Source organism: Anas platyrhynchos, chromosome Z (assembly GCF_047663525.1).
Source record: "Anas platyrhynchos isolate ZD024472 breed Pekin duck chromosome Z, IASCAAS_PekinDuck_T2T, whole genome shotgun sequence".
NCBI lineage: Eukaryota > Metazoa > Chordata > Aves > Anseriformes > Anatidae > Anas > Anas platyrhynchos.
Window position 1 is genome coordinate 43,822,396 of NC_092621.1, and position 20,433 is coordinate 43,842,828.

The window sequence follows — 20,433 nt, forward strand, 5'->3', positions numbered from 1 at the left end:
TATGCCGTACTGTATACAAGCATATATGTCAAAACCCACACTGTTAGCTAAACCATCTCAAGACCTGTTTCTTTAAACTTGTATTCTTCTGTGACTGCAACCAGAGGCTGTGCTGGGAGACATTTGGGTAACTGAGAGATTAGTGTCTGTCCTGTGGTAAAAATGTACCTCAACACTCTGCAGAAAACGTGTGTCAGAATAGTCCCCTGGATTTCTCTTGTCTTACTGAGGTCTTTTTCAGGTGGTCCTCTGAGAAAGACAGAGAAATTCTGGGAAACAATAAGAACAAAACTGCTTAGAGAAACACACCTTGATGTTAGAAGTTTTTTGTTTTGTTTTGTTTTGTTTTGTTTTGTTTTTTAAGAAAAAGAGGCAAATTTTTAAATGGAATTTCAGTCTAAGGAAAGATAACAATTCTGGGTTTAAATCTTTTTTAGATCTTCAGGCTCTTGTAATAAGAAAAGGGAATATTAATTTATGAGCTCTGGTAGAAACCCTCTGTGGCTGCAAGTCATGAGCTGTCCCTCATTCCCTGCACTGCTTTGTGCTGGCAGATTCTCAGAAGCTGTAGCAGTGCTGAGCTGAACTTGGATCTTTGCATGGCAGGTAAACACTCTGGGTAATCAGGCTAAGAAATCCAGGGATAAAAGCCTATTTGAACACATTTGAGTCAAGACAAGTGAGCACTGTTTTCTTTGTATCTCAGATTCAGTAATGGAACAAGCTTTATCTAACCAAATTTGCAACAAATCCCATTGTTTCTGACAAGAGCTTATTTGGAACTAGGCCTGACGTTGCTTTTAAACAAATTAAAAAGATGTTCAATACTGTGCGAGCTAAGCAGTTCTGTGGCCTGATACACTTGAATTACTGAGGTCCTTGATGTGCATTGTTGTTTAAGTTGTGCACTCCGTGTGAATGTAAATCACACTCTGAGACTAGATCTCAGTCAGATCCGTGGACGATGGCTTGATGCATAGAAGAAAAAACCCTCTTCTCTCCTTTCCAACCCAATGAAATGTGGTGGAGCAAGCTGTCAGGGAAAAAACGGTGTAAAGGCTTTCAAAATTCATGCTGTACCCACAAACCAAAAAAGGAAGAATATAAATACACTTATCATCCCTTACATCAGTCCCATTACATACTCGTACAGCAAGATTATAGAACAAAAGAAGTGCATTGTAGACTTCAATGTTTTCCTTGTTACCTTATATAGACAGCTTCTCCATATGCAGACAATTCACTGTGCACGCCCAGACTTTGCTACAGGACATACCTCTCATGTTGTAAACATGGAGAAAATATTTTCATCTGTAGGTGTTGTTCTAGCCAACAAGAACATTGTTAAGGATGACCAGTGTTCTACTTACAGCAGTTGTCGTCATAAACTCCTAGACACAGTTACTAGTAAAACTCATTAGACTGGACAAAACTGGACCAACATCACAAAGATGAAACAGATAAATCATGCTCAGACAATAGGGAAAATGCACGGAAAGTATGAAAGCCCACAACTTGCATGTATCTAAGCAATAATCAGAAAGGGCTCGGATAAGAAGTGGTACCTTGTGAGACAATGATGAGTACAAATCTTTGAGACAAAGAGAAGGAAGGAGAGGATGGGGGAAGGTAAAGGAAATAAAAGATAAGAATGAAAAAAGGGTAGGCCTGTTGGTCATTTATGCCAATTAAAGCAGTATCTTGCAGCTATACTTTTCCAAAGTTCAAGGAATTAATGTCACTATGTAGATTTTGCCTTCCTTGACAGTGTGACTGCAGGATTTGGATTCAGGGAACAGAATGATTTGGGCAAAAGTAGGCTTTGCTTTTGATACCCAACTTGATAGAAGCAGTCATGTTTGATTAAGGATTTTTTTAATTGCCTTTCACTAGGCTAATCTGTTAATCCACCTTCTCCTCTTTCTTGCATTTCATTCAAGCAGCCAACTGAATATCTTGAGTCATTTGGGGAAGGGAATTTTATCTTTGCTCCTGTGGAGGCTCAGCTCTGGCCTCGGTCAGGAGAACTGGAGGTCAGCATGGCAGGGCCTTGTATCTGCAGCTTTAACTCTTCGTTGATTTGGTTTCATAGCTTTTAAACTGATGTTTATTGCATTTATGGATGTTCAGGAGGGAAGTCCTCTCAAATCCCTGATGGCATTTAATTATGGTCATAATTATAAAATGTCTCTGGTCTCTAGGGAGCAAGAAAGGATCAATAGAGTACAAGATAGTTGAAGAACAAAAAGCTCTTCTGGGTCACTGGTTATTTCTCTCTTCATTTCCTGTCCCCCACCCCTCAACCCTCCCCCTCCACGTCTTAGCCTACAGCTGCTATTTCTGTTGTTGGAGATACAAGGAGAAATGTTGGAAAACAAATGTAAGAACAGCACTTGTGATTATTGAATTAAATGGATATTTAAAAGATATCATGACTTGCATTGGTTGTGGAAAACTATAGAAGCATTTCTGCAGGTTCTCTTTGTGTTATGAATAATCATGTAAAAGCACCTACCTCACTGATGAGGTTGTCTATTATAGTTCTGATGATGGGTTCTAGCACAAAAATGACTTCTGCATGCAAAGCTTTTGCTCTTCTCAAATACTTGTAAATTGACAACTATTTGCAGTACCACAGGAATTAAATTGCAGAATTTTTCTTTAATGACTATCATTTTGTTCAGCCTTGGAGAGATTTTCTGAGCTATGACTTTTATGTCATAGCATTGAGATCAGGATGTAAAGTTTATCAAAAGTCACCTGTATTCAAATCTTGGGTTCTGGCTCAAAATTCTGTATATTCATTAGAACTTGCATATATCTTTGCCATGCTTAAAGCTTAGTTTTGACTTCTATTCTCCACATTGTTTCCACTTGTCCATGATTTTCTTGCCTACAAGTTTCCTGGAAGTGAAAGTTGATAAATTCTGGATAAGAAATAGGAAAAAAAATAAATCAGTGGAGCAATGAGCTGATGAACTGACATCCTGCACAGATATGCCATATAAGATTGGCATACAGTTCTTTGTCCAATGACAGCCTGAATGACTGGTTCCTCCACCATAATGCAGAGTCAGAGAGGAAGATTATATAGAAGAACCACTTCTATGCTGTACAAACAGAATAATCCAACTTTATTGAATTATTCCATCTTTGGTATATCTCCTCTTACTCCAAAGCTCCATACTAAAGCATGGTAATAGCTGAGGTTTTAAATGTACAGAGGTAAAGCTGTTCAAAAATAGAATTTTCCTCCCATGTGAGATTTCAGCATTTCAAAATTACTTTCTACCTTAAAATCAGAATGAAAGTTAAAGCTAAGGGCACTTGATTCAGTTTTGTTTCAAGCTGAAAATTTGAAATAGGAAAACTGTGATCCAACAATAAAATTGAAATAATTTGACATATTACAATACAAAGTTTATTTGGGCAAATATTTCAAGATTGTTTTTAAGCTTTTTTGTTCTCTTTTGTGGCAAAATAAACCTTTTTTCACTTTCATTGTTGAATTTAATTATTTTAGAAAGCCACAAATGTAACTCAAAATCATTATTTTCCTGTTGCCAAGTCTTTGAAACTTTATTTTACGCCATTTGAAATTTTTCAGTCAAATTTTTTGATTTGCTTTATGCTGAAGTCAGTGCTGTGGGAATCAAAATTTTGCATGTTCTGACTTGTATGCAATTAGTATTTAGCATGTATATTTCATTCTTACATGTGTATCCATTAATTTTCATGTTGAAATCATCTGGGAGAGGGAAGGACTCTAAAAGAGAAAAATGGTTGTACGTACCTGAAAGACCAGTCTGAAACTTTTTGGATTAAAAGGTGAAACTCCACTGAAGTCAATGGAGCTTTAAATATTGGCGCCAACAGAAAATTTGTCCCATAGAGTGCAATTACATTGTCACATCTTGAATGCTCTTCATTCTCATGACAGAAGTTAGTGAAGGAGTCTCTTTTCAAGCACTTACACATTTTTTTTTTCCAAAACCCATTTCCTCAGTGGGGTCAAAAGCTCTTCTTATCACCATAGGGAGCCCAGGGGAATTTTGGTGTTCTGGAGTACGGCAGGTATCCAACTGCATTAAAACGTTAACACTCTTTATTTTAACCATGCTGTGGTTTTGTCATGAATCAAAAGTGGTGGAATTTAATTATTTTTTGATTGGAAGGAGAAACATTCCAGCAGGAAAAATATCACATTAAAATCGGCTTACTTCCAATTAATCTATAAAAGAAATTCCCCTAGTGAAAAAACCCTGTTCCTGATTGCTTTGTATCACCAGTGTGATGCTATAATACCATTTTTATACTGTGTTTCTGGCAATTTTTTGTATAATCTATGCAGAAAATAGATTGCAGATCTCATCTAAAAGCCAAATGTTTTTTTTGTGCTTGGCTATATACAACAACACCGGAGTTTTCCCACCTTGCTTGTATTGCTATTTTTCCTTAAGAGCAGAGAACAATGCAATTATCTGTTATTATTTACATGCATTACTTTAGAGCTCTGAGGTCCAAACAAGACCTCATTGTGCAAAGCACTGTGGGACTCCACAGCCTCAAATAATCCCTGTCTGAAGAGCTTTTGGGCTGAGGCTCCCAAAACCCTGGCTCTAGTTGGTTGGTCTGTGGGCTGGCTGCAGACCTGGGGCCCCTGTGCACAGACCAGAAAGTGGGCAGTCCCAGAGGTTTAATGCCTTGCTCCAGCTCACACAGGAAATCTGTGGCCAACCCTGAAGTGGAAGCCAGATCTCCTGTGTGGCAGCACGGCCCCCTCGGCTCCTGACCTGTCCTCCCCAGTGTAATGTTGGCCTCCAGCGCAGACACGTCTGCCCGAGGAATTTTCCATTGAGTTCTGCTGTTGATGAGTTTCTTTCTCACCAATAGGTGGAAACTGACAGCCCGGTTTCTCAGGTGACACAAGGAACGGTTCTGCCATCCCAAATGAGGCAGGAAAAACATCACGCAGAACAAGGAATTTTCCATAAGAAACTGTACCATAGCAACTGACAAAGACGTTGAAGCACATTACACTTTCTCTGCTTGTTGCAACCTGTGCTTTGATGCAACAGGACATCAGAAAAGCGAAGACTTTTTTTTTTTTTCTTTTTTTCTTTTTTCCTTATTTATTTCTTTGGCCAGGACAGTGATTGCTTTAACTGGTGCTGCTTGATCATAATGAATTTATTGCAAAATTGTGTAACCTTTCCACATCCGTCTCCAAAGTCTGTGCCAGAGCCTGTGTTCTGGCATGCATTGTCATGCTATAGCAGGGGAGGGTGAGGAAACTACATCTGCAAACTTACATACACGATCACAAGCTTTTGAAATTGTAGGATCACTAACCAAATGGGATGTAGAAATATTTCCAACAGGCTGGCAGCTGTGCCATACATAGCATCAAAATAAAGCTGAGTCACTAAGAAGTAGTGATAAATAAGCCAGCAAAAGTTTTTTTTTTTTTTTTTTTTTTTTTTTTTTTTTTTTGTGAGCATATCCCAAATAAGATTGTCTAGAGTAACAGGAAAGAATCACTGTATGGAAACAAGTGACATTGGTTTAGATATGGACAAACTCTTGCTCTAGGAACAGCATTTTATCAAAATGTCATATGAAATCTCTGAGAGAAGTCTTTGCAGGGCAGATGTTTGGCTTGTCCCTGAGCAGCTGTAACAGGCTGTTCAGGGTGAACAAATCTAAATTAACAGAGCCTAAAATGCCTAAGTGCAAAAAGGGGAGGAAATTTGATTAGGACTACTAATCAGCTGAGGTCTGGAGATGCCATTTCTTTTGAGCTAGAGCAGTCTAGTCATCTTCCTTTTCTTTTTTTGTACGGGGGGGAGTTTATGCTTCACTCTGCCCATACTTAGTTTCTGAGTTGTGCTCATGAGAGGCTTGCACTTGTCACTGGAGACAATAAACTCCATGATGTGAATGATCCTCCTCTCTACTGTATATGAAGATACAAATTACTGGGTGGAAGCTGCATCATGCAGCAAATTTGTTGTGTATGTACTGTCTTTACATTCATGTTCATACCTGTCCAATTAGAAGGATGGTGTTTCTGAGGCAAGATGTACCTATTTTCTGTGAGAGTGCATGCTTCACGTTCCCTTTGATGGCAGTGGCAAGCCTGTCAGTGATTTGAGCAAGTTCTATAGGAGTCCTGTAGAGCTGGGCTTGAACTAAAAACTGTGTACTGAAGCAAAAGTCAGTATGGCTGTTCTTAACTACAGCTTTCACCATGGCCCATATGTGAAATCACAGTACTTTGTGCAATAGCGGGGATAATGCAGGTTCTCTAACCACTTGCCCCCAGCTACTGCGACTAACTTACAACTGGGCTAATTATAAGCAAAAATACTTTTTAAAATGCTCTGGATTTAAAAATATATTTTTTTTTCCCCAATGACAGTATTTGGATGCTTAGCTAGAATAGCCCTTATTAAGATGCAACTTGCCATTTTCCCTGATTTACACAACAACCGGCATTTCTGATGCCTGTTTGGCACAATATGAAGGAAAATCATTTCAGTAGCTCCTGTTAAGAAATCTTGATTTGTTTACATTTATGAAGGTGTGGAAAGGAAGCTGCAGCAAGTAGTTTTGAAGTGCTGGTTGTGGTATGTTAATCCCTGAAGGCCTGTTTATTTTTATGTGGGATAGCACATAAAAGACTAAACTAACGACATACAGACTGGAGTAAGCAAAGAATTAGGGCAGTTAACTGAGCAGCAGACATCACATATTTTCTTCCATTCATGGTGTGCCATTTGTTTCTGTTGTTCTCCTTCTTTTGGTTTTCTTTTGTTTTGTTTTTAATTAGAGGGTGTTGTGGGTTTTTTAATTGCTTTCTTCAGCAGCTTCTCTTTGTGACTGTTAATCTAGAATGATCCACTGAGTTTCCCAGTTTCCATTTTGTGGGTGAAAGCAGGATTAATTTCATGTCATAAAAGGTAACAATGAAGACGGTGGAAGGGAAATAGAGCTGTTGCAAAACCCTTTTTCTGAATGTATTTTTTTTTTTCAGTTGCTCTTATTTTTGTCTGTGTTTTAATACACTTAAATTTTAAGGAGGTCAAATGAAGAGCCTTTTCTTAAGATTTGGAAATTAAGACAGCAGTGAGGAGTTTGGAGCATTGTTTTCAAAATACACCAAATAAGAACTTTGATGAACTTAAAGCACTTTATAGCTTTGTGACACAGCCCAAATAGAAAGCAATTAGTCTTAAAAAACAAACAAAAAGAGCCAACGAACAAACAAACAAAGACATATCACAAGACATCTAGACAATTCTGGCCTTATTTTCTAGATGAGGAAAACAGTGATGAAGGGATTCACTCAGAAGGAGCATCATAACAGTTGTTTGTTGAAGTTCTGATGACAAATACCTTTCCATCTCTGTGTCTGTCTGGGTCTCAGAAGTAAACAATATTGCCTCTCTGTAGTTTCTCTGTAAGGGAAAATGCAAATCAGTATGGTTATTTTTGCAGTTAGAGGTTGTTATATTTTTGGAACATGTGGCTGAATTCTCATAATGAAGAGAGAGTTAAAAGGGAAGAATAAATGTGACAGAAGCAATGGTGAAAACACCATACTTTCCTGTAATTTAGTTCTGAGTTTTATATGGGAAAATGCTGGAAAAACTACCCAGTAAATCTTGGAAGTGGTTTATACCTGATCATGTTAGCTTCTGACCATTCCTCTTTTCTCTAAAATTCTGACCAGAAGGGCAGACTAGAAAGATACTATCCTGGAAATTGCATTTGGACCATTTTGTGGATTCTTGACTACCAAAAGGCAAAGTTAACTGGCTTAACACCAAGTCCTTCTTAAAAGCAAAACCTTATTCAGCCTCCTGCTGGAGGTTGTCTCGCAAGAGGCAACAGTTAATCAACAGTGGTTGTAAACTAGTCTGTTAATCTACCCTGGTGACATCTTATCTATAGGGCTGAGCAGTAACTCACACCTCTCAGTGTTTTAGTTTAGTACAGACAGCATGATATCGATGGACAACACCTGTTTCCTTAGCTGCAAGTGCCAGTTCTGAGCAACTAGAGAGAAAAATCCAGCTGTTTGACTAGTGACAGTGAAAATGATGGTAATTTTTAATACTTCCTTTACTGATAAGCATGTGGGGTATTCTGCCATTACAGCTGAACAAATGTAGCAGCCATTTTTGTCAGTTACTGCTGCTCAAAATATTTTCCAAGTAAATGCGTATGCAGGCAGCTGGTACTTACTGCTCTGTGAGAGAACATGAAATTCAGAAGGAACAGGAGGAAAAAAAAATACACACACTACATTTTGCCTATTTCTTCCTTTGCAGACTACATTTTCTTTAAACTGTGCTATAATATTGTGGTGTATGGTAGTTGAAATAAAACAGACTTGTTTTTCTTTCTTTCTTTTTTTTAAAACAAACAAACAAACAAAAAGCAATAGTCACATAGATGCTAAGTGAGAAAATAACTTTTCTGGCCAGAACATTTTTTGTTTCTAGCAGAGGCCCATGGAAATAACATTTGCATTCACTTCAGCATACAAGTAATGCAGAAGATTCAACTGTAAGTACTTTCCAAGAATGAAGAGCACAGGGGGAAAAGAGTGTTTGATTTATGGTGACACGTATTCAGCTTTTATAGAATATCACACATGTGTACTACCTATCATTGCAAAATTAACTGGTACTAATTGGTCAGCATTGCCAACTCAGTCTGCTTATGAGTGTAACACTCCTCCTTAGGTCATGTTCATGATACTGACATAGTGTGTCAGACCCTGAATAAAGTTCATTCAGCCATTTCTGCTGTACTTCTTCTTGTTTCCCCTGCTATGTGTGTGTGCTGCCATCAGCAAGAGTTCACATCTCTGCAAAGGCTGGGTCTGTGTGTTTTGGGAAATACGTGTCTCGGGTATCTGCCCAGTGGCTACTTCTCCAGCAACAGTGGGTTGTGGGAGGGCGTCCTTCAATTGAATCTCGCCTGGTGTTTTCCTCTTTCTTGGAAACTGACTGGAACAAAATGTTCAAAGCTCTTTCTTCTTCCCTTTCCTCTTTTTTATTTTCTTCTTTTTTTTTCCCCTCCTTCTCCATCTTGATGCATGGAAGTAAAAAACAAAACACAAACAAAGAAAAAAACAAAACAAAACAAAAAACAGAAAAAGGCTGTAACTGAGTTCTTTATTGTCTGATATATCAACCAGTAAACTTCTATGCATTTTGCTGCATTTGGGCAGCTCCTGTTCCTTAGTGACAGCTGCTTGGCTCAGCACACTGTAATTATCAACTCAAAAACAAGATGCTTTTAGGTGCTGAAAGCATAATGGCAGAGAGTGAACTTGTCCTCAGCCTCTTCATGGGCCACAGCTTTGAAAGATCCCATTTAGTGGATGCTTGAGTGTGTTGATGCTGTTGGTACTGGGGCTCTGACAGTTCATTAACACACTAGATGCTTTAGGAAGCTGATGTTACCCTAAAGGAGTACAGATCTTTGTTTTTCATTAGCTTCTGACGTATCACATAGTTGCTGTTTGATTATTGCATAGTGTTCATTTTCTGTCTCTAAAATAAAGTTTTATTGATATGTGGGAGGGAATTTATACAGTTTTGTCAAAATTTACAGAGTTCTTATTTAAACAGCTGTCTGAAGGGAACTTTGCTAAGAAGCAAACCTGTTTACCTGTTGGCTTTAGTGAAACTGAGGCACTCACTGCTCATCTTTTATGTCCCCTACCTACTTGTGATTGGATTGCTGGCTGGACGGAGGGGATGCGTTCTGACTGGATGACTGGTGCCTGGCTGTCTGCAGCTACAGGGATGTGCAGAGCATAAGATTGCCTCGGATCTGCTAACAGGGCAATGGGTTCTATGTTGGGCAGGCTGTTTGCAAGAGGCTGTGTAGAGGAGACTTTGCTCCCTCATTAAACTTATTTTAACAAAGAAGGAGGACTCTTTCTTATTTGTCTGAAATGTAGGAAAATGTCATTTCAGCTGATAGATAACAATATCCAGAGCTGAAGTGAATGGAAGGATACTTCTCATATTCTCTGCTGGACCTGTTAGCTAGATTTGCTAGTTTACAAGAAAATAACATGCATATCAAAGAGGAGAGAAAAGAAAATACGACTTTTTTTTTTTTTTTTTCAAGAGAAATGGTCCAGGAAATCGTACTGTTCCCAGTGTCAAGACATGTCTTTTCTCACTGTAACCATGAGGCAGGTTGGGTTGGTTGGGTTTTCTACCAGGACAATTAGAATAGGCACCTATCCTACTGCTATTGAAAGAGGTTTTGAAGTGTTTTCACATCCTGCTGGGCTATTGTTTAGTGTAATTTGCAGAGTAGTTCCAAGTAGGATCACCACTGTCTATTTTAGCAAAACTTGAACACAAGAGGCATGCCACAGTCTTATTCTTACCCATCCCAAGGATTTGGAGAGGTTTTCAGATTCTGGAGAATGATGAGACATAATACAGGCTGTAAAAACGTCATGACTTTTACATACAGGATGGTTGTGTTGTTACCATACAATGAAAATGCACTTGATAGTCTCAACCGCTCAGAGGATTCAAAATGGAGGAGCCAGGTAAGCAGAGGAGATAGTGTATGGTCTACAGTAGGTAGGTCTTGTAAGTTTGAAAAATTAAACCTGCCGCATTAGCATGGAAACAGAGGAGTATTTTTTTCCACTGAATGTGCAACAAGACAAAAGAAAAGTGGTATTTTCTTTGCAGTTGTTGAGGGCCTGATCCCAAAAAACCCTAAGCACATTCTGTCTTGTAAACCCTTGGTGACTTTATTTGGGAATTTGTAGGGCTTTTGTATGAAGCTATTTCAATGTAATAATCTTTTGACTGTTCTGTGGCTGTATCAGAGTTGTCTGGCATAGCCCTGCAGTAAAGACAAATTTTCTGGGTGTACTATGCATGTATACACTGTTAGCTACAAGTGCCTTTGTTATCAGCAAGCACTGGCATCCTGAAACTGTAACAGAGGCCAAGGAGAGAAAGCTATCTGGGGAGTAATCCTTTGTAGATGGCACACCCCAGCAAAGAGGAGTACCAGCTTGTCAGTGAAAGAAAGCAGAACAACAAATGGCTCACCAGGGAAGGATGAAGAACCACTGAAGGACAAAATATCTGAAAGAGGAAATAACTTCTTTTCCAGCTCTGTTCAGCTTTTAAGATGGTTTTGCTCATCTCACCCATTGTGCGGGGTTTTCAGGCACTATAGCAGTGCTAATCCCTTCTGTGTCCCTGGGTGGAGGAGGAGGAGGGCAAACTGAGCTTCTTTTCATTTCATATAAGAAGAATCAGGAATTTGCTCTTTTTCCTGCTGATTTTTATTTCTTGGTAAATGATGTAGGAATCTGATCAAAGGACGATGAATGTTTCTTCACTTCTTTGTTTGACATGCTTGATATCTTTGTGTCTTTTTCCAGGTCCTCTTTGGGGATAACCAAAGCTGTTATTTTCAAATGTCACTTTCTCTGTGTTTGACTTAGGGTGAAACCCAGGAAAGGGGGTAGTATGCACAGAATCATAAGAGCAAGTAACGAAGTGGCCTTGAAGAGCTGAGTGTGTACCATTGGATTAATGAATAAACCTTCCACTGAGGGAGGAGTTTACTTCAGCTGGCCCAAAGAAAGCAAAACATGGGCATACATAAGATTCAGCTTTCCTCGTGGGAAGCCATACAATGTCATGCAGCCTGATGGAACTGTAAATAGTGCTCTGAGGCTGGACAAAAATTGCTAGGAAAAGGGTAAATAGTATTGTTTGTGATATATAGAAAATTGGGTTCTGTCATGCTCTTACAATATTTTCTCTATGATTTCCATTTGCTTCCTTACACAATTAGCTGCAAGAGAGCAGCCAATCTAACATGGCAGAATCAGGTGCTGTGCTATCTTTTAGTAAAATATTTCAGCAAAGGTGAAAACTGGATATGCCCTTAACTTTGGGACCGTGGGCCAAACTTACGTTTTACTCCAACACTGGAATGAAAGCTCCATTCACTTTTCACACTTCTTGTGAGAGGCCAAAAGTAAAACCATTCTGTCCTCCCTCATATCAAGATACTTAATTATTTCTTTTCCTTCTAAAATAAGAGAAAAAGTAAAGCAGAGAAGCCTGCATCAAGAATGGGTCATCTTTGAATTGCACCTCTATATCCACTTAGACAAAGTTTGAATATGGCTCAGTCTCTGAACGTATGACATTTCTTTCAGGTCCTACTTCTCTGACTGGCATCCTGGGAAGTTTTTCAGACTATGCTGGTTTCTGAAAGAAGGTAGAAAAAGAGTTAATGTTCTAAAGGCAGAATGTTTATTAGCCCTTCTTCCCTGCAAGCATCTAGAACTATGCTCCATGGTAATTCCCCATCCTTTCCTAAGTCCTTCTGTTTCTGTGGTACAGAAGATCCATACAGATTAGTGTCATAGTGTCATGCTGAGGGAAAGGATTTCCTGGTCTGAGCTAAGAGAAGGGTGGTGGTGGTGACATCATTCTCTCCAGTTAACTTAGACATATAAGATGGACCAGATTTGCCATAATAAAATAATATTAGCAGATACTTTATACTGCAACTCATGCACAAAGCCTTCAAGTTTTGAACTCAGTAACCATTTAGAAGTGCATGTAGATTGACCCTTACAAATTAAGTGTTTGCACACCTGCAAAGGCAAAGTTTGGTCAAAAATGCAGCACAGTTTTCTGCCTAATGCTGATTTGCAGCACATTGCTGAAAAAACTGTTGGTAAGCAGGAAGCAGTATACAGAAAGAAAACAAAGTGAATAATATCTACTGTCTACTTTGAATATAGTCAGCTAAATTCAGCTTTCAATTACTCTGATATATCCCCAATTTTTTTTAGCACATTACAGAACAAGTCCATATTTAGGACATATTTATAATTGAAATCAAAAACGCTTTCAGATTACTAAGGCTTGAAGGCCTTGTTTGTGTATATAAGGTAAAATTCATGCTTGGAAAAATTCATTCAACTTCATAATTCTTGTTTTCCTGTAGGGTGAATTTAGCTCATAAAACTCATGTATTTAAAACCATGTTAGCATTGTTATTATAACTTATTATGAAGTAGCTTTTATTTGATTATAAGGATGTAATTGAGAGTGGCAATATGCCTTTCTGTAGGACACTGAGAAGACCTTGGCCAAACAAGAAAATAAGATCTTAACCAGAAATCATATATAAACCCACAAAAGCCAGCAAACCATTGAGTTTCAGCCAGAGAAGGGCCATGTCAGTTGCAGCAAAGTGACTGTACAGTGCACAAGATCTGTGGTGCCCCAGCTGCCCTGGGAAGGACTGTTGCCAGGGCACCTTCCCAGGAGCTGCAGTGCTGTATCACAAAGGGAGACCTAATTCCCTGCCAAGACAATGGAAGCTCTGGAGTTTAAAGTAGATATCCTTTGAGGATTTAAGTTTTAAATAAAGTAACTGAAAGGCAAAGCTACGGAAGTCACGGATTTATCAGGTTTATCACCAGATGTAGCTCTTGACAGCTGGGAAGTCTCTGGGAATTATGCCATTCTGGTGAGTGCTTATTTTTCATAAAACACTTCCAGTTCTTGTTTCAGGAAGACCTAAGCCCATGGAGGTGCCTTATTCAGTTTGCCCATTAAATACCTCCCTCAGGGTTCCTTGTGGTCTGATGCCCATGAAAAATGAGAGAAGTCACTGATTGCCACTCAAATTGCTCCGGAAGCCATACTTATACTGGTAACGTGAAAAGGCCTGAGTGTCTCTCTGGCCTAGTGGTTCTTTTGTGAACCCTTTGTGTTCTGGCCTCTATATCCAGTACCAGCACCTCTGATTTGGAGTAGAGTTCCTGAGAAGCAGGTTTTCTGTTGGCTTACTTTAATCCAATTAAAGAAGTGTCTCAAGTGTGCACTACATACCTGAAAAAGGACTGCTTCCTTATGTGCACCTACAAGAACTGGGCACCAGTCTTGCATGAGGATTTGTTGCTGCTCTATGGTAAAAATAAAACAGTATCACTACACAAAAATTTATATAGAATAATAAGTAATAAATGTTGTAGGGGATGAACACATCAGATAATCATAAATATACTCTCAGAACTGAGCTGACCTATTTCTGCATTGAGGCAACTCTGACAAGCAAGTTCTGTTAATGTTGTGCAATTTATTTATTTATATAAAGTTGGTGGGTTTTGTTGCTGCCATATTATTGCCATGTTAGAGAGTGGATATCTTAGTGTGCTGGGATTTCTAATCTTCCAATAGCATGCAGGACTGTAGAGCTGCTGCTGCTGCTGCTGCTGCAGAATTTGAAGGTCATTGGGCTAGACTTGCTGTCTGCTGTTTGTAGTGATTTTGTATCCTCCTGCTATGTGATTCTTTCTGAAATTCCACCCTAGTTTTTATGTGAATGACAAATGCTGTACAAATTTGGTATACTATCTGAGCAATCACTCAGCCATTTACACCTGTTTTTTCTAGCAAGATCTTAGAAATAGCTGAGTCTTAGTGATCGCAAGAGAAATGATGGAAGAAGATAATGAAGAAACTTTGCAAAATGTCTTTCTGTGACAACTCATGTCACATCATAAGCTGAGTCTTATCTGCTGCTGCTTTTTTCTTATGCAACTGTAAATTTGTCTATAATATTACCTTGTCGGGTTATTTGACATCTTGAAGATCCTCATTCTCTTCTCTAGACTCCTGGTAAAACACATTTCATCAGAATCTTCCGCATGTGTACCACTAGCAAAATTTTGAACAGTATCCTGGAAAGGAGACTTAGCAGATAATGTAAGTGAGTATGCAACACAACAGAATCTTCTAGTGTTGGCAGTTCAGTGAGCAGTAAGGATGGAGCTTGATTGCTGTGGCTCTTACTGTCCATCAGACAGCAAGTCCCTGTCTCTCTGTAAGTACAATGATCTCTCCTGTGCTCTGTTGTTTTCATAAGGTATGTGAGAACATACCTGAAACTTGCAGCATTTGTAATACTGTAATTGGGTGAGGTGTTCACCCAGTGAGACACTCACTCATGCCACGTGTCCATGTGTATGTATGTAAATTTTGTGCTCTTTAGTAAAACTAGCTGTAAAAGGACTAGTGTGATCTTTGGATATGCAGGGGTATAGGGAGCTGATTCTATGCTTATATCACAACCTGGGGTGGAGAGTGATGTGACGTCCGGTTGTGAAAAACAACTGGAAACAACTACATTTTAAAAAGGATATTGAATATTTTTCCATGGAAGAGCCACAAAAAGTGACTGGCAAACTAGACAAAATGCTTACCTGCAACGGGCTTCCATAACTTTGCTTTACCAATAGCAAGAATGATGTTGATTATTTGTATTTTGCACCAGACCTTGAAAGGGTGCTCGAGCTAGCAGAGGAAATCTACTAAAACCCAAGGAAGATAGATGCAAGCCAGACAAGCTAAAAATTAAAAGAGAATAAAGCCTACATTTTTATTAGCAAAATGATTACACATTTAGGGCAAGTGAATAGCTCAGACTTCCAAATAAAGACTGACACAATTCCTTTCAGGAGGTATTTTCCTGTCAAGCACAAGTCAGTTAAGTCAGTATTATGCTCCATGCTGTGCAGAAGGTTATCTTAGTTAGTATCTTACTATCTGGTGTAATGGTCACATGTAGTGGTAAAATGTTCAGTGGTAAAATGTTTGTGACCAAGGGGAAAACACTTTTACTCTGTCACAGCATTTCATTTTTTAATTATGTGCAGAAACTCTTTAATAACTTGTGCTTCTGAGTGTCTTGCTGTCCGTGCCTGAAATCTGTAACATTCAGCTCAGTGAATTGAATGTGGTGAGGTGATCCTGAGCTGCCCATTTTTCTTGGAACCCATTCCAGAATGTGCTGTGATCCTCTTTGTTCAGCCTCACCATCAAAGGTAGGTTACCTAGTAGTGAAATCTCATGCCTCCAGATAGTGTTTACAGGATAAGGCCTCAATGCATTACTGACAATGTGACATGCTGTTTGTTAGTGTATGAAGTACTGTCAGACCGGCTGTCTTGGTGGAAGGCCTCTGGGATCACAAGATGAGAAGAAAATCCTTTTCTGCAGTCCTCTTTCTTGTTGCCAGCCTGTTCTCTGCAGTCATCCAGGAGAGCCCTGTGCTTCTTTGGGCAGGGTTTTTTTTATGGATATTATTTAACACCACAGCCTCTATTCAGCATTTACCCTTGTTTAGTTTGCTTGGTCTCACTTCATATTTTAGGTTTCATTTTTCTCTTAAGTGTTTCAACTTGACTTAGCTCTTAGCTTAATGTAACATATTTTTTACAGTAATCAAACAAGATCTTTTAAACCAGGGATGACATGCTCTTAAAAGCACAAATGGCAGCTCAAGGGCAATCACCATTTAGAGTCAAAAGGAGGAAAATACATAACCACCCTTTGAATGTTTGTGTATCTTTGCCTGAGAGACAATGTTATGAGACCACTTCTTTGGTAATTCAGTTATGCCACCTCTTTGGCCAAATTCTGCTTTGTTTCTTCAATGTAAATCCAGGATAATCTCTTGGACTTCTATAGAGTTAATTGGCTTTATCCTGATATTAACTGAAAGCAGATTTTGACTTGCATTTTTCCGTGTATCTCCTGCTGAAATCTCCTCCTACTGAATATGGTGTCAGTATGGCAGGGGCCCTGATTGTGCTAAATGGATTTTTTCCTTAGCTCATATTTCTGTCACATCATATGCGTTTGATTTACTTACATTGTTCTTGTATTTAATCTGAATGTATTTAGTCACATTTACTGTCATTTTTTATTTGTTTAGCAACTCTGCTCAGCTTAGAAAGGTAACAGGGATGGATTGAACATAACAAGTTGCAAATATACTCTGTGCAGAGCTCTTCTGTGGCTTGCAGTGTTTTGCTTTTGACAGTTTGGTATGGGACAAGCTGTTTATTCAAATGCTTGATTTATATCAGAGCATGTAGCAGCAGATGTAAGTATACTACAGGGAAATACTTGATACATGTCTTATTTATTTTTACTGCATTGTTTGTGAAATCCTCCAGGAACTTGGTAAAAAGTCTTCTTACTTCCAGGGCACACATCAATAGTGGTTGGTGTTCAGAGTGGAGAGGACCTAATCAGGAAATTGGCTGTGGTCAGTACGAGGTCTCTGGTAGCAGCAATGAGAGCAAAGTGAAAGACCCCCCGCTGCAGACATGTGGTTTGCTGATTCTAATAGGGCAGGACTTCAGCCCTGTTCTCTGCTACAAAAGCTGATGGGGTTTGTGAGCATTTTAGGGTGATCACGCTGGTACCATGGAGCTGAATGTCTCTGCTCCCGGTCCCACACAGCATCCAGGCCACTATCACCTCAGGCTCAGCAGGCACGGTCTCACGGTGACCGGATCCCCTCGCAGCAGCCAGGCATAGGCATGGCTGCCCAAGGGCCTTGCACTCCCCAGGCAGGCACAAGGGGCCTGAGGGTGGGCAGGGAGCTAAGCAATTGTTGAACTGCTCCAGCACCATGGCTGGAGCAGCTCCAGGCTCCTCTCATGTGTGCCCACTGCTGTAACGTGTGCTTATATCGTCCACAGCTGTGGGTGTGGGATGTGGGGATTTCCCTCTCACAGACTGTGGGCCCACTCCCCAAATGCTGCTGATAGCAGTGGGGACAAGCTTTCCTCCCACTACTGATGTTAGCAGGACTTCATTTTCCACCATCTAGTAATGGGGTTAAGGTCGTTTCTAAGTTAATCGTCACTCGGTTTGGACCACGCATGTGGCCAAGCGTGGGGCCAGGGGGTGGGCTTTGTTTGAATATATCCCGGATTGTTGACAGGGTTCAACCCTGGTCCCTGCAGTTAAGTGGTCCAGTGGAGATTTGTATCTTGGCAGAAGGCAGCCTGATGCCTATGCACCGCTATTTAGCCCATTGCATTTCAGATTTAAGTTGCAAATAGGTTCTGTCTGAGCAGGATTGAATTTCAGTGGTTGCAAAAGCAGCTAAATGCTCTTAGATTAAATGTGCCAGTAGATACTGGCCGTTTCGTACAATTTCAGCAACACAAGCAGTCTACCCTATTGAGTTGGCCAGTTAAACTGACTTTGCAGCTGCTTTATTTAGGTAGAACATTGCAAATTGATGGTGCATTGTACAAATTTTGGTATAGTCTTTTAAATATTAAATCTTTTAATGGAAGCTTGCACTGAAAGAAGAACATAAAATGAGATGAACAAAAATGCTCAAGGATTTTAATGTCTGAATCAATTGCTTCTGGGCAGCAATTCAGCTAAGTCTCTGTCCATGACACTGACTAAAACCTTTGTCCATCTTTTATTTCTTTTACTTCAGAGCAATATTGTAAATCATGTTTGTAAGAATGAAATTTTTATCTTAAGGTAACTGAAATACAGCTAACAGAGGGAAAGCAGATGAACAACTGATAAGGAAACTAGAGAGCAAGTTGAATTTAGTTGAAAGAGGGCATATTTTGTTTTCCTGGATTAGGTTAATTTTAAAACTTTTTCTTCAAAACATTTTTGTCTCTGGACAAGACAGTTCAGCTATTGTTAGAGGTACAAAAATAGAAGTTACATGAGAAAGGTTGCTCATGTTTTCTTATTCTCTTTCTTCCTTTTTTTTTTTTTCCCTTAAATTGCAACAGCATTCATTTTTAAGTACGCTCTACAGCAGTCGTCAAAATATGATGATAGATAGCCTTTTCCCAGGTGATTCTTAATTCCATGTCTTCTTATACAGCAAATGGACTACTCTCCAAACATAAATATATTTATAATTTATACTGGGGGGTGGGGGGAGGGGGGAAAGGCACTAGTGAAACACATATGGGCGCTTTGATTCTTTTTACCATATGCACCGTGTTCTACAGGCAAACCCATCTCCAAGTGGCTGGAAGCATGGACCCTGTCCCATCCAGGCGTTGCAGCTCACTTTTTCTTCTGTTTTGTCTTTTCTTTGCAGTTGTTCAGCACATCAAGCGCCACAATATTGTTCTTAAAAGAGAACTTGGTGAAGGAGCCTTTGGGAAAGTCTTTCTGGCAGAATGCTACAACCTCTGTCCTGAGCAGGACAAGATCTTGGTGGCAGTGAAGGTAAAAGAGTCTAGGGTTTCAATCATTAATACGTAGATGTAACTAATGATATTTTATTTGTAAATGATCGTGTGGAAGGTTCACAAGGCTAATGAGGTGTTAAAAGAATGTGATATGTGAGCTTGCTGTGGATTATAAAATGAGAGCTGAATTTCATAAGAAAAAAGGGGGAAAGCAGTGTTACAAAGGGGTAAAATGTTTTCTGACCTATTTAAAATATGACTAGTGAAAAATAAAGCCGAGGCCATTAAAAATGCATGTGACTTTTATATTTGTGTGTCTAACAAAATAATCTATAACCAGCTAAGTGCATAGGTTATGCATGTAACTGCCAGTCAAAGAAGTCTTTTTTTTTTTTTTTTTTCATGATTGTGTGATTCTCTTAATCAGCCAAAGAAATTATCTGTGGTTAATGGTCATAACGTTCCTGGCCACTATATTAATAACAAAATTGTGGATAATATTTTCATGTGCTGTTAAATATTGTCTGTATGGAAATCCAGAAGTCATGATATTTCAGAGCTGGAGGAGTGATTCTTGATTGTACAGCTCCAGTCAACCATTCCAAAACACAGTCCAAAGTAGAAGGGAAATATCCAGCATGGTCTTGGGGTTCCTACACTGAACATGCTTCATAGTAGCAAATCTTCTAGTCCCCCAAAATGGAAGGCCTAAGGGTTGGTCATCACCATCAGCTATGGATGTACACTAGAAGACATTATCAGTTAAACTACACTCAAAGAGCTTGCAAAGTCTCCCTGGCAACAATCTCCGATCTCCATCTGTTGTTCTGCTGAAAGCTGAACGAGGTGTTCAACATTTGAGGTATCTCATTAAATGCAGGGTGAACACACATTTAGAATTTGGGCTGTATTTAGGGATCAGAAAATAATCTTGTCTGACCAGCCACAATTAGTCAACCATGTGTATGTTTTGGATCAAGCTGTACAGTAAAAGAAACCAAGTAGATCATCTTTTTGAAAATGGAAACAAGGCACAGAGTTTTGGATCTGGTAGTAAGAACATGAAAGGAAGATGGATTTGTAGACTGCCATCTTGCTCCATCAAAAATAGCATTTTTGTGTGTGTGTTTGTCAAAGTTACAAGCTTTTTGATAGTTGAAGTTGTTCCGTCATGTTGACTGGTGAGGAGAAATGAAGCCTGGAAGGGACATATCATAGATGGGAGAAAGCATAAGACGAGATGACAAAACTAGAACTGAATGAATTTTCTATTGTATTTTGGTGAACCTAGAGTGGAAACTTCAATTTCTCTATCACTTCAGAGAAGTGCTTGATAGCAAAATAAAAGTCTCTCCATTCAC

The 20,433-nt window shown here is 39.2% G+C and overlaps 1 protein-coding gene across 5 annotated transcripts in view; it reads left to right on the forward strand.

Moving 5' to 3' along the window:
* NTRK2 (neurotrophic receptor tyrosine kinase 2) overlaps window positions 1-20,433 on the forward strand; it is a 201,554-nt gene that overhangs the window by 131,809 nt on the left and 49,312 nt on the right. For 4 of the 5 annotated variants that reach the window (XM_038170542.2, XM_038170543.2, XM_038170545.2 and 1 more), the window contains one exon: window positions 18,979-19,109. In XM_038170542.2, the coding sequence (XP_038026470.1) occupies window positions 18,979-19,109 (131 nt within the window). Of the gene's footprint in view, window positions 1-4,893; window positions 8,811-18,978; window positions 19,110-20,433 lie in introns of those variants that run through there. The other variant, XM_038170546.2, reaches the window with a different exon arrangement.